This window comes from Cucurbitaria berberidis (genome assembly GCF_010015615.1).
Source record: "Cucurbitaria berberidis CBS 394.84 unplaced genomic scaffold K460scaffold_6, whole genome shotgun sequence".
Lineage (NCBI taxonomy): Eukaryota > Fungi > Ascomycota > Dothideomycetes > Pleosporales > Cucurbitariaceae > Cucurbitaria > Cucurbitaria berberidis.
The window spans coordinates 377,928-391,500 of NW_024468940.1; the positions used below are offsets into that span (position 1 = coordinate 377,928).

A 13,573-nucleotide genomic window follows, 5' to 3' on the forward strand; every position below is an offset into this window, starting at 1 on the left:
TATTTAAAATAAAAATATATATAATTTTAATAAAATAGGCTTTATAATAGGCTAAATATTATATAAAACTATTATTTTAAGTACTAATTATTAAAAATAGCCGAAAATAGTATAGCAAAGTAATTAAAAATAAGTAATAGTAATTTAAAGCATTAATATAATAAAATAAACTATTTTACTTTTTATTATTTTTATAAATAAGAACTACTTTTTAGCCTAGTATAAAAAAAATAGCCTGCTTTATAATTAAATTATTGCAGTTTTTAAAAATAGCTAGATAATAAATAAGCTTACTTTTAAGTAATTAAAGCACTTTAATAAATATACTAAAAAAAAAATTATTAATACTTATTATTTATTTATTATTAATAGTTATAAAAATTATATATTAATCTAATTCTAGTAGTACTGCAAAAAATAAAAAATTATTATTTTTTATATACTTTTATATTTATTGCACTTACTATAGCTACTTAATATAAGTTATTTTGCGCTTTTAAAAAAAGTATATAAGTACTAAGCTAAAAAGCTAATGCGCAATAGTATTAATTATATTACTAAAATTAAGTTTTTACTATGCTTTAAACTAGCTTTTAATATTACTATTATAAAAAGCAATATTTTAAGTAGCTTTAAAAATGCTAGTTTAGTTTTTTTTAACTTTAAAGCTGTAATATTAAAGCTTAATATTTAATTATATACTTTATTACTACTTATTATTAAAAACAGTTTTTAGGAGTTAAAAATACTAAGCAATACTTTAAAATTTAAGTTTTAATTAATACTAATTAAAATAAAAATTTAAAAGTACTTAAATAGTTTTTTTACTTTAATAATTAAAATTTTTAAAAAAATTTTAAAAAGTGTAATTATAGTTGCGCATAAGTTTATATTAGTATAAAAAAAAATTACTAAATTTTAAGCAGCTAATAAAGCTGCTATATAATAAAAATTATATAAAAAAAAAAAAAATATAAAAAAAAAAACTTTTATAGTAAAAAATAGTTTTTAATTAATAATTTTAAAAAAATTTAAGGCGTATAATAATAAAAAAAAAGCAAAAAAGCAGGCGTATATTAAAGTAGATAAGCCTTTTTAAAAGCGCTATAAATACTATAGTAAAGCTAGGCATAATGCGCAAATATATAAGTAAAAAGTAAAAATAATTTTTAAATAAATTAATTTATTATAATTTATTATTATAATTTTCTATAGTGCTATACTATCGTGCATAGTACTAATTTTGGTAGGGTTTTAGTATTATAACTGACTTAACTAGGCAACTAACTCGCCCGTGTAATACGTTAAACCCTTTTGCTAGTAATTTTATAAAGAAGCTTACTAGAAGTTTATACAAAGCGTTAGTTCTTGTTAGCTACCTAGGTAGTTAATGCGCAGGCCTAACTTAGTCAGTGCCCAGCCGGCAACGCTGGTGCCGCCTCCGAGGAACTTCCCACGCCCACGCATCAGGACTACCTGCTAAGCTATTACTAATCATAGAGGTACTCAATGTGTATAGATGTTTGTACTTTGTCTAATCTTCAAGGATAAGTCAAGCTTAAGGCCTACGGTAATGATCCTTGTTAGCGTTGCCCAATTTAGTAATTCGAATCGATTTGACGACCCGGTTATTGGGGTGACGTCAGCTCCAGAGGCGGGCTGTTAGCCACGTAGCGCTCTTCAGTCCGCAAACACGTCCCTACACCGGTATAGTTACGCTTTGAGTCCGAAGCATATCCACCAATTTAATGACGTTTGCCGAAAATCCACAGGAGATTGTAGAAAGGATGAGTTTTGGACATTCGGGGAACCCCACTACCAATGCATTCGACCTTAGTACGGCACTCGCTCAGCTTGGACTCAGCCAGTATGTGGAGCGCCTACAAGAAAACGGCTTTGAGGATTGGGGCACTGTGGCCGCGATCACGGAAGCCGACATGACCGAATTGAACTTCAGGCTGGGCGATCGCCGGAAACTTCAACATGCAATACGTGAGTATAGCGGTTCATCGCAAGGGCTACCCGCCCCCGGGGGACATTCCGAGATAACGCCGCAATCCTCACAGCAGGCAGCACGTACTACCAGACTGTATCGACGGCACCCGCGACCAGATCCTAATGCCCCCCATAAGCCTAAAACGGCTTATGTGCTCTTCGGGGAGTATGTCCGGCAGGATCCTGCACTCAGTCATTCGTCTTTTACAGAAATCGCCAAGGAAACTGGGAAACCTTGGAGGGAACTGCCTCAGGAAGACCGGATGGGCATCTGGGAAACACCGGTTGCTGACAGGCTGCAAGAGTACAAAAGAGAGCTCGAGCTTTACAAGCAAACAGAGAACTACCAGAACCACCAAACATATCTTGAGCAATTCAAGCAAAAACGGCAAAATCCAGATACATTAATTCCGCCGGGCAACAAACCCCCATCTATTCACGAATTCGAATCTTTTGATCAGCTACTTGGCCCGCAGGAAGGACTCGAAGCTACCCGTCAAGAGAGCGTAAACATAGATGATCTAGATTTGGAAGGTCAGTCGGAAGATGAAGCACCGCCCACCGAGGATGCGATGGAAGAGGTACGCCATATTTCGAAAGCTCTCGGTGTCAACCCTCACTTGACCAGAGTTACTGCATTTCCATCAGAAGACAGGACAACCAAAGCCGTTGAAGCCTTCGTCTTTGGAACAGGTTCGCTTCTCTACCTTTGGAACCAGGAGGAAGCCTTCGACCTTGTTAGATCTGTTTACCACCCACAAAGCGACTCAAAACCAGTGGACGCGACCGAAGTCTTTGCAATGGCAGCAGTAGGAAGCTATTGTGATGCAGAGAGCCATACAAATTTGGCCCAGGAGAAGTTTCTCCATTTCTTCCTGTACATGCTGTCCTCATCTTCAGCTCTGTGTGAACTCCGCTGCATGCGGCTTTTTGCATGCCTAGCGGTATGTCGTTTCACTAATAGCGTGCAAAGCGCTAGGAGACTTATGTGTAAGCGACTGATGATTTTCGAGTTCGGACACAATAGACTAACAACCAGCAGTCTCAGCTCTCAGTATGGGAAGGCAGACGATTACGTCTCCATCGTTTGAGGCAGAACACTCCGAAGAGAAAGTACACTATTGGCGAAATGTGTTCCGAAGTGTCGTCTTTCTAGAAAGGTTTGCGCGCTCAATATAGTAAAGTGGCTGTCTCCAGATCACTAATATTCATTTAGCTGGTTTGCATATAATACTAGCCACGACTCACGGGTTACAAGCTAAGATCTGAGTGTACGACCCCATGTATATTTTGTTCCGTTAATTCTTTGAGCAGGGTACTCTTCGTCTTTGTTCGTCTCGAGCCGCCTGCTAACACTGCATAGATATATCGTTCCTCTCCTTCGCACGCTAAACAAGGACTCCTTCAAGAATGCGTTGGCGAACTTGGCCGGTTAGGCACATACATAGCGATTGACTTGAAGACTGCAAATCAGCCAAAGGCTGTGCAAGCTTCGGTTTATTTCGAGTCCCTTAGCGAATGGCACCGTACCCTTCCACCGCCGATGCAACTGAGTCGTCTCAGTCTTGCAGATCCATTCACTATGAACTGGGATACACAGCGGTCTCTGTTGCAGTTACATATACTCTTCCTAGGCGTGTTTGTTGAGCCTTTTCGAACTTGTTTAGTTGATCTTGGGAGGTCCCGCTTAAGCAATACCTCTATCGACACGAATGACCTGGGCGCCCTAAAACACGTTGAAGAGCAATGCGTCTTGGCGGCACGGCAATCCGCTCGGGTGGCATCACTACTACAGACTAACGGTTTGATCCGATCGCACTGCTGGGTTTCTATGTAAGTCGACTCCCATAATGACCTATTTATAAGCTAACGCACGTTGGCGAGTCTAGCTATACCAGCTTCACTGGCTGTGCAGTACTCTTATTCAGCGCTTCGCAGAGATTGGCCGAGCTCTCCGGAGAAGAAACTAGCCAAGAGCTATCATACGCATCTTCACATCTGAATATACTCGCCTTCTGCAGCTACGATAACGTCATGGCGAGAAAGCTCTACGTACAACTTCAGATCATTTTCAATGATATCAGAGAGATCGTAGTATCCCCGGTTTATCACACAATGCGCGAGATGGACATCGCCGTCAAAGACGTATCGCTCGTACCGCTCTCGCATTATGACGCTGTTGAAGGGGCGGAGGAGGTTAGCAGGGCTATATTAGACATAACAAGGAACAGTATAGTTATACTTCAGCAACGCATCGGTAACTAGAGGGCAATTATCATGCAAGTTTAGCTTTGAGCTTACCTACATGGGGAACGAAGAGAAGGTAGCTTGCTGTGGTGATGGTGATAAGACCTAATGTGGATTAGTTGCATATTGCGGGGTTATAGCCAGCACTGTAATTGCCGGCTTAATCTGGGTAATGTGAGTAAACGAGGTTAGTGAAATTGTCTATAACGTTCACTTTTATGGCTCAGGAGTAGAAAAGAATCGCTAAAGTCGCGCTTTGCAATTCAAGGGGTGTTGCCCGGCTCCATCACCCCTTTAATAATCAGGATGACAGTATGGAACTTGCTCCTTGTGTTTAACGCGGCAGTTGCGGAGACGCGAATTACTCTCGGTACACGGCAGGCATCTACCGTAACCGTCGACCTTACGAAGACGTACCAGACCATGGATGGCTTTGGTATGAGCGAGACTTTCCAGCGTGCCAACCAGATGAAAGCTCTCTCGGAGCCTCTGCAACGCTATGCGCTTGACTTACTCTTCAATCGCACATCCGGCGCCGGCTTCTCTATACTCAGGAACGGCATCGGCTCGTCCCCAGATTCAAGCAGTGACCACATGGTCAGTATCCAGCCCAAGAATCCTGGAGGCCCAAATGCAGCGCCAAAATACGTTTGGGATGGCAACGATAACTCTCAAGTGTGGGTTACCACTGAAGCAGTCAAAACCTACGGTGTAAGAACCGTCTACGCAAACGCGTGGTCTGCACCTGGGTACATGAAAACGAACAACAACGACGCGAATGGAGGATCGCTCTGCGGGGTGTCCGGAGCAAGCTGTTCAAGCGGTGACTGGAAGCAGGCGTATGCGAACTATCTAGTCCAATATATTGCATACTACAAAGAGATAGGCGTTGAGGTCACACATGTAGGGTTTCTGAATGAGCCGGATTTGACGACAAGCTATGCGAGTATGCGAAGCAATGGGCAACAGGCGGCAGACTTCGTCAAGGTATTGAGGCCAACAATAGACAAGGCAAACTACACAAATGTAAAAGTCACATGTTGTGATACAGAAGGCTGGAGCAGTCAACAGGGAATGATGTCTGCCTTGAGCGGCGTGAGCAGTATGCTAGGCACAATCACGGCGCAGTGAGTCATTTTTCAACTCTTTGCCTCCCTTCTGGGCGTGCAGTACTGACCATCCTTAGCTCCTACACCTCCCAACCTGGAAGTCCAATAAACACCCCCCACCGCGTCTGGCAAACCGAAAACGCCGACCTGCAAGGCCCTTGGGCAACAGCTTTCTACTCTAATAACGGCGCCGGCGAAGGCTTAAATTGGGCGAACAAAATCTACGACGCCGTCACTCGTGCCAATGCATCAGCCTATCTGTACTGGATCGGAGTGCAAGGCGGCGCCACAAACTCGAAGCTCATCCGTATCTCTGATGACAAGAAGCAAATCATACCCAGCAAGCGTCTCTGGGCCTTTGCCAATTGGAGTAGACATGTACAGCCAGGTGCTGTGAGGGTAGCGGCGAGTGGTGGCCCGAATGGGAGCAAGGTTAGTGCGTTCAAGAACGTGGATGGGACGATTGCAATCCAGGTGATCCAAGGCGGGACCGGGCCTGGTGCGGTGACGATTAAGGTGAATGGCTTTACGGCGAATGCGGCAAAGGCGTGGATTACGGATAACAGCCATGACTGTGAAGAGCAAACTGCGACGCTGGCAGCGGATGGAGGGAGTGTTAGTGCGCAGGTCCCGGGGCGTAGCATGCTGACATTTGTGTTGGAGCCCGCTGCGTGAGGGCACGTCGCCAAAATCATCCTGGAGCTTGTGCTGAGCTATAGGTACTGGAATACAAGTAGTGATTACTAGATTATCTAACACTCTCCATCATATATACTCCTCAAGTTTGTGTCGCATTCGGGCTCACGCACGTGACACCTACATCGCCCTGGATATTCTCACACACAATCTGCGGTGGAGCTCCCGCGGGACTGGTAATGTTGATATTTTCCAGGTGGATTCCACTGCACGTCGCGCCAGGACTGCACTTCAAATCCGCCACTACCCGACCATTCTTCCCACTGCTTGTGCCGTAGACATTCAAGAACTTGACATTGGTGATGTTGACGTTACTCGGATACGCGGCGCAAGCCGTCTTGTTGATGTTGAAGTAGCACTGATCCAGAACGACCGGAGCATCCGTGTTCTCAATGTGGATATCCTTGTACGTGATATTGTCAATATAGCCGTATCCTACGTTAGGACCCGCCCAGGCTTTCAGGCGCGCTCCATTCTGGCCGTTGAGAAGCGTGATGTTTTCGAGCCAGGCGTTCGATATGTAGTCTTTGACACCGGGGTACTGGCCGATACTGCCCATGCTGACGCCGTGGGTACCGTTGCACCACAGGTTCTTGACGAAGATGTTGGTGGTGTTCGGCTTTGGGCTGAAACAGTCATCGCCGACATTGACGCGGGTATTGGTCACGGTAAGACCGTCGACGTTGAGGGAGTCAAAACCATCTGTGTTCTTGGGAAGGGACTATTGAATATGTGAGTACATGAGTGAGAAGGACATTGGGGAAAGGGCAGCTTACAGATACGTTGGTGGAGACAGCGTCAATGTAGATATTGTCAAACACAACGTTCTTGGTGCGGACGAGGAAAGTGGTCCAGCATGGCGAATCCTTGAGGTGAAGTCCAGCAATCTCGATGTTGGTAGCGTTGTCCGTCAGGAAAAGAATCGGTCGGTAGAACTTGTTTTTCGGGTCGAGGATCTCTGCACCGGAGAAGCCATCCCACCAAGCCTGTCCATTACCGTTGATAACACCCTTTCCGTAGATCTTGATGTCTCTGAGTCGTTGTTAGTACTCGCATGAGAAGCGATAGCGTTTGAGTGACTTACTTTCCACCCCAAACCCAGAATGTAATGCTTTTCTGGAAAGGATAGTAAAAGTTGTTCTTCTGCCAGTAGTCGATGTCGTTTGTGAACTGAGAATCGTCAGCCCTCATGCTTCCTTACTGCTAAACAGTCCTTACTTACCTTCAGCTCGCCATCAAGCTTCACATAAACGTCTTTCAAGAAAGTCAAGTCTAGCTTCTTCCCAATCACGTACTTCTTTCCCTTCTCCAAATGCACCAGGCCGCCGTGGTTTGCCTTCTTGATCGCCCACAGAAAGTCATCGCTGATGTCATCTCGGTCATGCTTGGATGCGCGGATCTTGATCTTCTTGCGATCCTTTTCCACAGCGTTCCCCCAGTTGTCTTTCTTCTTATGGTTGCTTCGCGTTAAAGGAGAGAAGCTGGAAGAGCTAGAGAGGGAGCGAGGAAGGGTGATGGATGCGCCTGCAGGTATCGCATTGTTGTCGAAGGGAGTCGCAGAAGTCAAAGCCAGGGAGGCAGCGAAAGAGAGCAGCAACGAAATGGACTTCATTGTGAGCGTCCCGACTACCTGGTAAGAGGTTGAACCTGTGAGTTGCTAGTAATCGGGGTCCTACCCTGCGGCTTAAATACGTTCATTCAATTTTCATCTCCTTCTTTCCAGCGATACACACATTTGCAGGTCTCTTGGCGTTGACATAAGTTTCTCCGCCATGGCACGCGGTTCATCGACATTGCTGTTGGTCATCTCCACATTGTTTGCGGAGACCCCGCGCTCTAACCCCAAGCCTTCCAAGCTTCCTCGGATAAAGCTTGGGGTAGCTTGACAGCTGGGGTCGTGCCTGGAAAATGTTGCGGATTAAGGGTCGTCAGCTGCACTGTGGTTCGTGGGCGGTAGAACGGCTATTTTCCCGCGAATGATGCAGGCGCGTCCAATTTCCGCGTCATGGATGAGTCTGCTCGCTATAGACCTTCATTTGATGGTTTCTCTCGTGACATCTTGAAGTGAACCTGCGAGCGCGGACCGCATTGCGCAGAAAGGACTGAGAATTCGGATACTATGACGCCATCGCGCATAGTCAGCAGCGGGCAAGAGAAGATGATAATGATAGATCTAGATTTGCTTTCGCACCGCGGCGAAAATGTTCTAGAAAGAATGGGAAGAATTGTGGTATGTTTTTGGGTAATGCATTTCGACTTCGGCGATCACAGTACGAGAAATTCTTCCGTGAACCAATATTTGGCAGGAGCTCTGTAGGTGCATACATTCCAGTAGGCGATGGAAAGCGATGAGGACAGACTAAAAATGGAAATGTCACCTTTGGACGCTTACAAGACAAGTTGCAAGAGTTGCTGGCAGGCAAGAAGGTCGTGAGATGTGGCTTTGATGGGCCAGTTTGGTAATTTCTTTGCGTCGCAAGAGAACTATGTGCAATTCAATCGAGCGTAAGCGGTACACATATCAGGACCGTATTGACGCATACCTTTCCTCCATGGATTATTCAGAGGGAAGCCCCGAACAGGCACGGGAAGAGCATATTCCAGAGAGACACGAGCCTCCGTGAATGAGTCTCGTGAAATTTTCCAGTGTGGAAGGCTAGGAAGGTGCGCATATAAGTTGCCGCACTTCCACGTCTCGCCGTTGCAGCATGGAAAGTCTGTTTCGATCATATACGAAGTGTTGGCATACTTCGGACCGCATAAGCCGGTGATGGTTATGGGCTGTGGAATGACTACATGAACCGCTTGATCAGTATCAGTCTCTTCGTAAAGGTACGGATATGAACAAACCACGCAAACGCAATACTTGGCCTTCGACTTGACATTCGAAAACTCCTTATAGATGATAGGCTTCCACACAGACGTGGAACGGAGGCTGGCGGTGCGCTAGCTGGATTGCGGCAAGCGCTCGAATACCCCGGGCTTGGCCCCAGCCCTCGCCCCGCCGAAACCTCAACTCTCCACCATCACCTGTCTTTCTCTTGATCTCTGCCTACCCACTCATATTCGCAATGGAGCCTAGCCTTCCCCCGGTGATACCTTACGAGAAAACGCCTGGTCGACTCCGCAATGACCTTTTGAACCGACTGCGTTGGGACATCTTTGGTTCGCTGAAACACATTCTGGTTAAGGAGAACGGAATTGTTACGCCCTTCTCAGGTCACCACATTGCGTCCTGGTCCTTGGCAGATCCACCTTGTAACAATCTCGCAGTCAACATCGATACATGGGCTTAGCTACTTTGTGACCTCTCCAAGCTCGTGTAGAACGCCGATTTGGAGGTTCTTGCACTTGTATCAGCCTTGGCTGACTGCCTCATTTCGGAGCCGAGTTTGAGAAGAAGCGAGACGTCCATTTTGCCTTTACGGTATTAGTCCTCTGAAGGCTACATGCTAGACTTCAAGAAAGAGTACAGAAAGGCACTCGGAGAATGACTTCTGTCGGGCTTTCCCCTTTCCAGCGGGTAACAAACAAAGGCTTTCATCTTTGCACACGCAGAACTTGGGCATGTGTCTTCGACAGCGAATGGGCAGCGTTCTGATTTGACGTGGGTAGGTATGAATCAGAGCCAGTATCTTGACTTGAGGCGGAATCTGCGAAGTGCGTTCTGTCATGTTATTCCGCTAATAAGCTCCTGCATCTTGAAGCCTTATAAGCTTTTTTTAAGGGCTATTTTTAAGAAAGCTCTGGCCTAGAAGCTAAAATAAAGGACAACAAACACGACACATGTTGTAGATTATACCAATGACAAGCTTTCTCTTCCCGTACCCGACTGTATCACGAGCCTGATGCGGCTTTCAGCCGTGACTGCCACCATCGTGTTCACTGCTCTCGACCATTAATCTTTGCGTAAAACTGGCGAGTAAGAGCAGGCAAAAGATCCGATTGGCGTACCATTTCTGCACTTTGCACACGCGGTCTGTGCGTCTAGTGCCTGCTGCCTGAAGCAGTGCAACTTCTTTCTATAAAGCACTCACCTGGGCACCTATCTCTAGCCAAGCTACAACCTCCCCGCACTCTACTCGCCCCAACGACCTCACCAGAAAACCCAACCCTCCTCAGCCTTCCCGAGACGACCAGCTCCCCACCAGCGCGGACCGAGCGCTTTCAGTAGATCAGTAACCCACGATCGCACGAAGTATAGATTCTCGAACCTCACTTTACACTTCCTCTTCAAGCATCATATACAAAGCCGATCCTTGTGGAGAACTTACCAAAGTCAGCGCAATGGCGACTTCATCGGGCAGTGTGTTCTCCGAGACACTCCAGACCATCACCACTACCAAGCTCGAAGAGCTTGCAAAGCAGCGCATTGCCTTTGAAGAGGAGTACACTGCGCTACTGGCTACAGTCAAAGCCGAGAAAGAACCACTCAAGCGCTTGCTGCTCCTTGTGGATGGAACCAAGTCGTGCTTGGGCATCAAGACTAGTAGCACAAGATGCAAAGATGGCCGGTCCGGTCGTCGTGTCATCAGCGGTAATACGCCACTTGAAATTGATCTCAAGAATCTCGACCGTTTCCTGGAGCAGGCTCGCTTTGATCCTTCCGTGTCAGCCAAAGTACTGGAGGGCTGGGAGAAGACGCTGCTGCAGTACCTCTCAGTTCAGTCCACAAAGTACCAATATGCCGACCTCTACGGGAAACTGGTGACGGAGTGGCTTTCGTCGGAGAAAGACTCGCCTGTAGATGGTGATATCGAGATGACGGAGAGCTTTGAAGAACTGCCGGGCGCCAAGAAGCTCGCTGCTCGAGCCGAGTGGGAGAAGAACGTGTTTGAGCCAGCCAAAGTCGATGTGCAAGCGTTAAAGGCATACCTTGATGAGATGTTCATCACGGACAAGAAGGACGCTGTCGCCGCTATCCGTGAGTTGCGTAATAAAGTGATGGATTTCGAGAACAGCCTCAACGCCCCATCGCAGTTCAGTGTATCCACGCTTCGCTGGGTCATAAACGGACTTCAAAACTCAGATCTACTGTCCAACGAGAAGCGTGAAGCACTCAAGGATTTCCTTAGCAATGATGTAATTCTGGCGGAGATTGCCGACATACTCAACGTTCGCATGTCAGCCCTTGATCGCTGGACGTGGGGTGAGTACGTTCCACTCGAACAACGACGGAAGATGAACGGCTCTTGGTCCATACACATGGACTCCGATGTTCTTCAGGCCATATTCTTACACTACATTGGCATAAAGTGGTCTGTCTTCTTCAAAAATGGATTCTTAGCTACACTCGATCACAGCGCTTGGTTGAGTAGCCGCAATAGCGTACCAAAGATCGATCGTATGCGTCGCGCGTATTTTCTAGGCGACCGTGGCCAAGCGGCGGCTCCCAATCTTGAAGATAGACGCATAAAAACTCATCGCAGCCGATACTTTGCCCACCAGCTATTGGACCACGACACTCAGAAGATTGAGACCCATGAGGGTGAGGAGGAAGCCGAGTACGGAGAGTACGTGGACACTTCTCGTCGTCGAAAGCGGCAGCGTGACGTGGTCTCTAATTCATATTCGTCCGCAATCGCGCCGCCACCAGTACAAATGCAAATGGCATCGCGTTCGGTGCAGATGCCAATGCAACACCAGTCACACTCAATGCGGATGCATCACATGCACACGCAACAAACAACTAACCGAGATGGAGGTGGTATTGACAGCGAAGAGGACGAAGACTACGAGCACGATCGACAGTCAAAACGACCAGTGGAGGCGAAGCAGACTCTTCTTCACCTAGTGTCTACCGAGATCATCGTGAATACGCGGCTTGCTAACGAGCTCACCTGCTTTCGCACTGTTTTCGAATCTTGGAATTCACTTCTCCCGCATGAATCTGTGCTCTCTATACTCGAATTTCTTGGTGTTTCTGAGAAGTGGAGGAAGTTCTTCCAAAAGTTCTTACAAGCACCTCTCAAGTTCACGGATGATCAGTCGTCTGAGCAACGTGTTCGACGTCGCGGAACGCCTGGGTCGTACACTCTGAGTGATGTGCTTGGCGAGACAGTGCTATTCTGCTTGGACTTTGGTGTGAACCAAGCCACCGATGGCGCACTCATGCATCGTCTCTATGACGATGTCTGGTTCTTCAACAAGAACTACAAAAAGTGCGTCAGCGCCTGGGCATGTATCCGCAAGTTCACGAAGGCCACAGGAGTCCAGGTAAATGACTAAACCAAAATTATTCGTTACATGGCCATGTTCTGACATCCTTGCAGCTAGACGAAAAAAAGACCGGGAGCGTTCGCATTTCTCAGGACGTGAAGCTTAGTATCGACGAGCATCTGCCTGAGGGTGAAATCCGTTGGGGCTTCCTTGTTTTGAAGGCATCTAATGGTCGATTTGAAGTCGACCAAAAGATGGTAGATGGCCACGTGGAAGAACTACGCAAGCAGTTGCAGGGCAAGTCGAAAAGCGTCATCGATTATATCCAAGCTTGGGTAGGTAATAGCTATTCCATGATTGCACAACTCACTAATCATCGAAATAGAACTCATACGCAGCGACCTTCTTCAGCTCAAACTTTGGAAAAGCGTCCAATTGTTTTGGTCGAGATCATGTCGACAAGATGCTCGCTACGCATCGCCACATCCAAGAGAGCATCTTTCCAGGTAGCAACATTGTGCAACACCTCAAGAAGATGATTGAAGAGCGTTTTTGCGTCTCAAGTGTCCCCGATGGCTTTCTCTTTTTCCCCGTTGAGCTCGGGGGTCTAGATCTCAAGTCGCCGTTCGTCGGGCTGCTTCAGATTCGAGAATCTGTCAACGAGAACCCTTATGATCTTCTTGACGAGTATGAAGAGAAGGAGCGGGACGATTACGCTTCTGCTAAACGTACGTTCGACAAGGGCGACATCCGCAACATGCGATACAACACGGAGGACCCGAACTGGAAGCCCAAAGACGCCGATACTTTCTTTTCCTTTGCTGAGTTTATTGCGTATCGCGAAGAGTTTGCCAGTGTTGGAAAGGCTAAGCTGCGTAGCACGTACGCCAAGTTGCTCAAGCGTCCGGCAGAAGAGCCTATCGACATTAGCGTACAGGTCCGTCAGGCCCTGAACCAGCTTCAGGGTCAAAACAACTTGCGTGGTATCACCTCTGACTGGAGTTCCATGGATGCTTATTGGAAGTGGGTCGCACAGATGTATGGCCCGGAGATGACGGAAAAGTTTGGTGGCTTGAATGTTGTCGATTTCGGACTGCTACCGATCGGCATGGTTTCCATGTTTCGACAGCGGCGGACCAAGTGGCAGGGTTGAGCGCATTCAGGCTGTAATTTGAACAGTGAGACGGACCGTGAAAAGTGCCCTGAGTGGCATTCGGATTAGTAATGGATAGTTTACACAGTGAAGTGAATAAATAAAATTCATTCGGACGTTGAACTTGTTTACCTACTATCTCCACGGGGGTTTTATGATGTTATGATAGAAGCTCATATTTCTTACAAAGGCGATCCCATCACCCTCCCTACAC

At 46.7% G+C, this 13,573-nt stretch overlaps 5 protein-coding genes across 5 annotated transcripts; 4 read left to right on the forward strand and 1 right to left on the reverse strand.

Moving 5' to 3' along the window:
- Positions 1 to 1,787: 1,787 nt before the first annotated feature.
- Positions 1,788 to 4,260, forward strand: K460DRAFT_294507 (uncharacterized protein; the record flags this gene model as incomplete). Its single annotated transcript, XM_040929494.1, has 5 exons — positions 1,788 to 2,985; positions 3,038 to 3,155; positions 3,212 to 3,245; positions 3,359 to 3,828; positions 3,885 to 4,260. 5 exons carry the CDS (start codon positions 1,788 to 1,790, stop codon positions 4,258 to 4,260), a joined length of 2,196 nt encoding a protein of 731 aa, XP_040783304.1.
- Positions 4,261 to 4,548: 288 nt separating this feature from the next.
- On the forward strand, positions 4,549 to 6,026 carry K460DRAFT_410157 (glycoside hydrolase family 30 protein; the record flags this gene model as incomplete). Its single annotated transcript, XM_040937344.1, has 2 exons — positions 4,549 to 5,369; positions 5,429 to 6,026. The coding sequence occupies 2 exons, from the start codon at positions 4,549 to 4,551 to the stop codon at positions 6,024 to 6,026; spliced, it is 1,419 nt and encodes a 472-aa protein (XP_040783305.1).
- Positions 6,027 to 6,129: 103 nt separating this feature from the next.
- K460DRAFT_294393 (glycoside hydrolase family 28 protein) lies at positions 6,130 to 7,659 on the reverse strand (the record flags this gene model as incomplete). Its single annotated transcript, XM_040929488.1, has 4 exons — positions 6,130 to 6,768; positions 6,824 to 7,079; positions 7,132 to 7,217; positions 7,270 to 7,659. The coding sequence occupies 4 exons, from the start codon at positions 7,657 to 7,659 to the stop codon at positions 6,130 to 6,132; spliced, it is 1,371 nt and encodes a 456-aa protein (XP_040783306.1).
- Positions 7,660 to 9,075: 1,416 nt separating this feature from the next.
- Positions 9,076 to 9,421, forward strand: K460DRAFT_191775 (uncharacterized protein). Its single transcript, XM_040927123.1, has one exon. It carries the CDS (start codon positions 9,119 to 9,121, stop codon positions 9,341 to 9,343), a length of 225 nt encoding a protein of 74 aa, XP_040783307.1. The 5' UTR covers positions 9,076 to 9,118; the 3' UTR covers positions 9,344 to 9,421.
- A 689-nt stretch (positions 9,422 to 10,110) lies between these two features.
- K460DRAFT_321174 (uncharacterized protein) lies at positions 10,111 to 13,477 on the forward strand. Its single transcript, XM_040930466.1, has 3 exons — positions 10,111 to 12,263; positions 12,320 to 12,541; positions 12,592 to 13,477. Exons 1-3 carry the CDS (start codon positions 10,335 to 10,337, stop codon positions 13,357 to 13,359), a joined length of 2,919 nt encoding a protein of 972 aa, XP_040783308.1. The 5' UTR covers positions 10,111 to 10,334; the 3' UTR covers positions 13,360 to 13,477.
- The last annotated feature ends 96 nt before the right edge of the window (positions 13,478 to 13,573 follow it).